This window comes from Sorghum bicolor, chromosome 7 (assembly GCF_000003195.3).
Source record: "Sorghum bicolor cultivar BTx623 chromosome 7, Sorghum_bicolor_NCBIv3, whole genome shotgun sequence".
Taxonomy (NCBI): domain Eukaryota; kingdom Viridiplantae; phylum Streptophyta; class Magnoliopsida; order Poales; family Poaceae; genus Sorghum; species Sorghum bicolor.
In genome coordinates, this window is record NC_012876.2 from 11789690 (window position 1) to 11797805 (window position 8116).

At 42.1% G+C, this 8116-nt stretch overlaps 1 protein-coding gene across 1 annotated transcript; it reads left to right on the forward strand.

Moving 5' to 3' along the window:
- LOC8073235 (BTB/POZ and MATH domain-containing protein 1) lies at window positions 5371-6867 on the forward strand. The gene has a single exon (XM_002444045.2). The coding sequence runs from the start codon at window positions 5512-5514 to the stop codon at window positions 6670-6672; it is 1161 nt and encodes a 386-aa protein (XP_002444090.1). The 5' UTR covers window positions 5371-5511; the 3' UTR covers window positions 6673-6867.

Sequence of the window (8116 nt, forward strand, 5' to 3'; positions counted from 1 at the left end):
CAAACCCTAAACATGAAACCCTAAACCCTAAATCCCAAACCCTGAACACCAAACCCTAACTCCCAAACCTGGAACCCAAACCCTCGAACCGTGAACCATGAACCCTAGGGTTTAGGGTTTTATGTTTATGGTTTAGAGTTTGGGTTTAGGGGTTAGGGTTTTAGAGTTTAGGTACTGCTAAAGCACATTCACTACCAGGGTTTTTATGGTTTATAGGGTTTTTATGACTTTTAGGATTTTAGGATTTTAGGGTTTTTAGGGTTTGAGGTTTATGTTTAGGGTTTTAGGGTTTTGGATTAGGATTTATGTTTTAGGGTTTTAGGGGGGTAGGTTTTAGGTTTTTGGGTTTCGAGTTTAGGATTTAGGGTATTAACATAGGGTTTTGGATTTAGGGTTAGGGGTTTAGTGCTGAGCGTTTAGGGTTTGGAGTTTAAAGGTTTAGGGTTTAGGGTTTTTAGGATTTAGGGTTCAAGGTTCAGAGTTTAGGGTTTTAGGGTTTTAAGGTTTTAGAATTTTAGAGGTTTTAGGCCTTGGTGTTTAGGGTTTAGGGTTTTAGGTTCGAGGTTTGAGGCTCAATGTTCTGACTTTGGGGTTTACGGTTAGGGTTTTGGGTTTTGGATTCGAGGTTCAATGTTTTGAGGTTCAGGGTTCTGGTTTGATATTTGATGTTCAGTGTTCGAGGATTGAGGTTCATGGTTCATGATACGCGGTTCAGAGTTCAAGGTTCGGGGTTTAGGGTTCAGAGTTAAGGGTTTGAGTTTTGTGGTTTAGGGTTTGAGGTTCGAGGTTCGAGATTCAAGGGTTTAGGTTCGGGGTTTGGGGTTCAGGGTTTGAGGTTTGAGGTTCAGGGTTTTAGGTTTGAGGTTAAGGGTCTCAAATCAGTGTGAGAAGATCTTCTTCTTAAGTTAGAATACTCGGGGGCTATCTAGCCACTGTTGTTCGGGTTTTAGTTGGCTAGCATTAAGATACTTCTCTAGTGCCGCGGTTGGATTTGCTACAAGGCTCCTATAGTTTTTTTCAGACTTTTATGATTGGACTGGTAAAAAATAGTGCATATGGTTGTATCATGGATAATTTGAATTATCGTAATGTTATGTTCATTTAATCTCATATATATGGAGTTATCATATAATTTGTCACTATAATATAAGGAACATAAAGATTCAATTGGATTATAAATTGTTGTATGGTTTAATAAATATAATAATCTGAATATTCGGAACGACAAAAGCACAATATTATCACAACCATTCAGAAGATTTCATATGGGGTGCACATGTTGTTATTTTATTTTATATTAAAATATATCGGGTTATAAATTGGACATATGATTTAATAAATATATTGCTTTGGATATTCGTAATGACCAAAGGCATGTACATTATTATCACAACCATACATTGTATTTTATGTGGGGTCCACATGTTGTCATTTTATTTTATGCTAAAACATAATCAATATTGGTATCAATTTGTGGATTTAATTGTAAGGAACACAACAGTTCAATCAGATAGTAAATTGGATATATAGTTTAATAGATATGGTGAATTGAATATTCGTAATGAGAATAGTGATGCATAATATTACAGCTTCTTGACACACGTCATCCCCTGGGCTCAAGCACATGCCTACTTAAGGCTGGACAAAAAAACTCGTAACTCGCTAGCTTGCTCGACTCGCTCGTTAATAGCTCGGCTCGAGCTCGACTCGTTTTATAATGAGCCAGCTCGTTTTATAGCGAGCCAGCTCGAGCCAGCTCATGAGCTGCTCGCGAGCCATAACGAGCCAGTTAATTATCATGCTAGCAACTGAAATTGTCTCGGCTACATGCCTAAATATTTCTCAGTAGCTCGACCTAGCCCATTCGTAAATCTCTAACTTTATCCGTCAATGGATGATGCTTAAACTATATAAGTATGACTATCATATATTCATGGTCGTGATCGTAATAGGCTGGCTGGACAAAACTTTTAAGCTTCTGCTGGCGCAAGCTCTAGGCCTTGTTTAGATCTAAAATCTTTTTTGAATTTGGATATTGTAACACTTTCGTATGTATTTGTCAATTATTATCTAACCAAAGAATAATTAAGCTTAAAAGATTTATCTCGTAAATTACATGCAAACTGTACAATTAGTTATTTTTATCTATATTTAATACTCCATATATGTGCTTGTTCTATTGAAGATGATCATATTTATGGAAATCGGTAATTGAGACGAGAGGGCAAACATTGGATTTAGACCCCGGCCTTTCCTCCCCCTAAGCACCCCCCAACGGGCGACTCTGGGGCGTCTTGCCGGCCGCTCTAGCACCTCCTGGCATCCATCTCCCCTCCGACAATGGTGTCCTAAAAAAGATTCCGTCACAGCTTCCTTACTTTCTCCCCTCCCCTCTCCCTCTCCTCCACCACCATGCCTTTTTCAGTGATTTCTCCGGCGTCACGACCGGCCAAAGGGTCAGATTTAGGCCTCTTAGAGTCGGATCTGCCCTCACCCTCACCAGTCACTCGTGCTCGTGCTGCTCGGGTTCGCTTCAGCTATGGTGGCATCTGCCACCCATGGCTTCTCTAGCGGCTAGGCCGGCCAGCGGGCCGGATCTGGGCACCCTTGGGGCTGGGATCAACCCTCCCCTTCGTTAGATCTATGATGGTTGTGGTCGCTCGTGCTCGTCTTGCCTAGGACGCATCGCACGTGATGGAGCCTACTTTGGGTGCCTCTCTTCTAGCCAGTTCGTGCGCGACTGCTTATGGAGGGTGTAGCTCACTAGGGTTGACTTGTAGCTGGGGCGATCGCCCTCTTCCTGCCACCCCGTGGCTGCGGCCTAATCTAGACGGTCCGTGCGTGGTTGCCCTGCACAATGGGGTGGCTGCGGCTAGATTGGCTGGCCAGCGCCTACCTATGCTATGGCTGCCTTCACCCACCAGGCCCAAGGTTGGGGCAGCTAGCCTCCCCTAGCAACATGTGGACAGGCCACCGGTGGACGCATGATGGGTTGGGACCGGGGATGTGGCGCTACAGCCTGCTGGGGCTCGTGGTTGCGTGCATAACGGTATGTGCCCTGCTGGTCTGCTCCCTGCCGGCTCACGACAGCAAGATCTGGTGGCCGATGGGTCGTGTGGAGCTTGCTGTGGACATAGTGCATGTGTTGCCGGTTTTCGTCGGTGTGAGCGCTATGGGTGCCATGGGTAGCTTGCATCTATGGACGTACAACTTGGTGAAAACCCTAGCCGGTAACCTTCACGTCGATGATTATGGCGCGGGCTTCATCATCTACCGTTGAAGGCGTCATCGAAGTTTCTATTCATCGGAGGCAGGATGGGGTCAAAAGACCTACTCCAGTGTTTCTTTAGCGTTATTGGGGTCTACATATGTCAATGTCCTTCCTAGAGGCATCATTGTAGCACTTCTGCAACCCATCTCCCGCTACTCTTGCTGGAGTTGTTCCTTCTTGTGTTGTGCCTATGTGTACTTCATGCTCCTCTTCGCATTAGTCTTTCTAGCATGTATGGAATTGCCGTTGTCATTTGGTTCCTCGGAGCGGATGCTTTGCTGTTGTCACTCCTTTGACATATGCTTTACCATAGTTGCTGCTCGAGCGCATACTTTGTCGCTAACGTCGCTTTGGGGGTCCCCCCTCATGTAGGCTGCTAAGGGCGTGATGGCCTCCCTTTTTATGGATACTTTGCCTCATTCTCTCCAGAGGATGCTTTGCCACCATGTTCCTCAGATAGATTCTTGCCGTCGTAGTCGCATCTATTCTTTGTGGATGCTTTGCCACCGTGACTTCATCTTGTTTGCTAGCAACCTTGTATTGATGTATTTTCTTTGCAGGTCCAATAGCTTAGGAGGGCCTCTCCTTACCATAACTCTTTCTGTTTTTCTCACTTAGGTTCCAAACCACTTTCTCTGTGGTTTTGTAACATGCACTATGGGTTCACTCGTAGTTGTGTTGTGTAACCTGTTCTTTTGGGCTCCTTCTTAATGAAATACGCGTGAAGTCGTGTTTTAGAAAAAATGATTATATCCATGAAAATGCCATTGAATGATTGGAATATGCTTTTGGATTATGTTTTTAGGAGTGAATTATTGTAAACTCTTGGAGATGGCCTTATTTATTTCTCCTAATACTTTTTAGGAGTTGGAAAACACTATGTTTTTACAAAAAAATATGAGGTGCTCTAAGAGATGCTCTAAGATCTTAACAAAGCGTATACCGTCTAAAAATTCTCATATAGAATTTGATAAACTCATTTAAACAATTCAGTAACAATTCTAAAATTTGCAACATGATCTATAGTATGGGAACTTATCTAGTAGAAACCACAACCTTTGTGAAAACTCGTGTAAACTGCAACAAAAAAGTCATCTAAATTCACAAAAAATCACAAAACGAATTTGAATTTGGACAAGATATTTTACAAGATTGTGTATAATCATATCATGTACGTGTGTGATTGTTTTGGTAAATTTAGACAACTTTTTTGTCATGGTTTGCACGGGTTTTCACGAAGGTTGTGGTTTCCACTAAATATGTTCCCCTATAGTATATATGCATTAAGTAACATGATAAGACTTCAAGGATTAAGTTGAAATCATCCATATATTAAACTAGGAGAATACCCCGCGCATTGCTACGAGGATTCTAGATAATTTAAAAATAAATTAGACTATTTATATATTTATAGTTATATGAATAAAACTATCTTAAATTAATTTTGACTAATGGTTTGACACATCGATGTGGACAACTAAATGTTAGTCTATTTATATTTATAATGACATGTGCTACTTGGCTATAGTTGTAAGTTCTAGTGGATTGTTGATGTGGTTAGCTTGTATGTTCAGAGAAATATTTAGTGGGGTTTAGCTCTATAAAAATATAGGATATAGGATACAATATAAATAGTTCAAAAGTCATATGGACAGTTCAAATATAGCCATAAAAGAGCACTAGAGACTTAAAATGCTATTTTTCTGATTGTTTTATTGAACGCCTTCAAAGAGCCATTGCAGAAAATATCCATCATCCATCCGGAAATCCTTTCCATTGAAGATTGTTCTCTAGCAAGTGGCACACATTTTGTACATGGCCTAAAGCGACTTGACAAAATAATTAGGTCAGATTTGCCATAGTTCGGTGTATGTGATCACACAAATTGCAAAGGCACCTTATGAAGTGCACATTCGTACGATGCACTGATTATTATTAAGCAGCAATCAAGCAGCAGAGTTAGCCACTTTGGAAAAGTGGGTAATATTCCTTGCACAAGTAGCAGTATTCGATTCGTCACAACAAAAAAAGTAGTAGCATTCGATTATTAGATGCATGCACCCTGCCCTGAGAAACACAGGCCAATAATTACGCTGTTTTTTTTTTTTTTTTTTTTGCACAGGAGCCCCCCTCTACGCGTATACTCTGTCACAAAGCACCGGCCCTCTCAGGCTCTCGCCACCTCCATTCCCCTTCCACCTCCGCCCCCTGCAAATTCCCTGCCCAAACGCCGGCCGTTGATGGCGTCCGAGAGCCCAAGGACCTGGTCGGCGTCGGTGTCCGCCGTGGAGACGGCGCACGGCACGCACTCGTTCAGGATCGCCCGTTACAGCCTGCACAAGAAGGCCAGCGTCAACAAGTGCTTCTACTCCGCCGTCTTCACCGTTGGCGGCCACGACTGGCGCATCCGCTACTGCCCTGACGGAGCGGAACCACCCATGACCATGATCGTGAACAGCAGCTACGACTCTGACTCCGTCTTTCTCGAGCTCACCGCCGGCGACGGCGGCAAGCTTGTCGAGGTGAGGGCAACCTACGGATTCAGGATGGTGAACCCTGTCACCGGGATTTCATACTCGCGCAACGACTCCGGTCTGCAAGTGTTCCATAGCAATCGGCGTTCCCACGGCTTCACCATGTTCGTCAGGAAGGTCGAACAACACAAATACTTGCAGGATGACTGCCTCGTGATAGAGTGCGATGTCATGGTAGTCAAAGAATTGCAGGTGAAGGAGGCCACTTGTGTCACCTCCGGCTTTGACATTCAAGTCCCTCCCTCAGACTTATCACATGATCTGAGAAAGTTGCTAGAGTCAGAGGAGGAAGCAGATGTGAAGTTCAAGGTGAAAGAGGAGGTTTTCCATGCCCACAAGATCGTGCTAGCGATGCGGTCACCGGTGTTCAAAGCGGAGCTCTACGGTCCGATGAGGGACAAGGGGATGGTGGAGAGCATCACAATTCAAGGTATGGATCCTGCTGTTTTCAAGGGACTGCTTCATTTCATATACACAGATAGGTTTCCTCGCATGGATGATCTTGTTGAGGATGAGGAGCAGCAAGATATGGTAAAACATTTGCTCGTGGCGGCAGACAGATATGGTATGGAAAGGTTGAAATCAATGTGTGAAGGCATCCTTTGCAGTAACTTGGATGTTGAGAGTGTCGCATATACCATGGCTCTAGCTGGCCAGCACCACTGCAGCAAGCTTAAAAGTGCCTGCATCGAATTTATCATCAATTCCAATCTGATGGATGTTGTGGTAGCAAGCCAAGGGTACGAACACCTCAAGAGAGCATGCCCTGATGTCGCTGTGGAACTATGGGAGAATTCTGCAAAATCTCCCATCACGAGGTCATCTTGCATTGGGGGTCAACTTATGAATTACCCGATATTGAATTAGTCCGTTGATGGCGTGCACAGCTTCATCACACAGGATCCAGAAATTTCATACTTGAAATTAAAGGGTGCATTTGACATGATAATGTTTGTCTGAGTTTTTACAATTAATATGTTGAAAGTTATGCGTTTATGATGATGTTTGAGTCCATGTATGAATACTGTTTTGATATAATTAGCCATTAGTTACAAGAATAAATTTTAGATAGTATTCCCAAATATAAGACATGCACATATTTCAAATTTTTAACCATCTTTAATCAGCATTCAGCAATTACCCTAATCATATATAAAGTTTATGCTGCAAAAGTAGTTACATTGGATTTATGTTTACAAATACTTTCGAATGATAGTTTCCTTGACATAAATTATTATATATTACAGGAAAAGTTAATAGTCAAATTGTGGTCTCGTGCGTTCTATTTTGAGACAAGAGAGAGTATCATCTAGTTCTATATTCTTCACTAATACACATGATATCAGATATCTATCTAGCTAGTTTTTCAATATCAATACGGAACTGGAGAGAGCAAATAATGGAAAATGGATTCGATACATCCATATAGTATCCATCAGAAACGAGTATACCAATGAGGATCATCATATTAAAAGTTTTTGCCAATATGGATTTGGATGACTAGGATTTTTGGATATCCTTTCCTAGCCCAAGTTCCCATCTACTCTAAGGTGTGTTCCCATGAAACCATGGATGCATGTCAGGGAAGACATCACAACCCTGATGATAGTCCCTGACTACTAAGCCGACAGGACTAATTAAGGCCCTTTTGGTTCACCTTGCTAAATTTTAGCCAGCTAAAACTATTTTAGCTACTCTTAGATGACTAGTAGGACTAAACTATTTTAGCTTCTTTTTAGTCAGTGTATTTGAAAGTTTAGCTATAAAAGTAGCTAACTAAAATTTAGCAAAGAGAACCATATCGTTTACTCGTCAAACCATAATTGTCAGGAAATACCATTAGAAATGGTTTCCTGCCGGCCGTTCTTCAGGAAAAGTCGACCTTAATGAGCTGGTTTCTTTTTGTTGGAGTATATTTTCAAACTTTTTTTTCTTTCCTATCTGTTTCTAGCCGGGTACTTCTAGTAGTGATGTGCCTGCCTCTAGGGGCAAAACAAACAAATTGGCAAGGCTACAAACATTATTGACAAAGACGTGAGCACCTGACATGTGGGCCTTAATTAACATTTACATATGAGTCAATGTCATTGCCTCATCGCCGTGTCGTCCCGCACCATGGAGAAATCACCTTGTTGGTTATTACATAAACAATATATATTGTCATATCCATGGCCGTGGGGTTAAAAAAAAGGTTGACGGACCTCGAAACGTTTTAGGAGTGAGAGGTAGATCGACTTATTCTAGTAATTTCAATATGATGGAACTACGTGATGCATTTAACATTTTACTATTAATATTTGTTGACACGAAC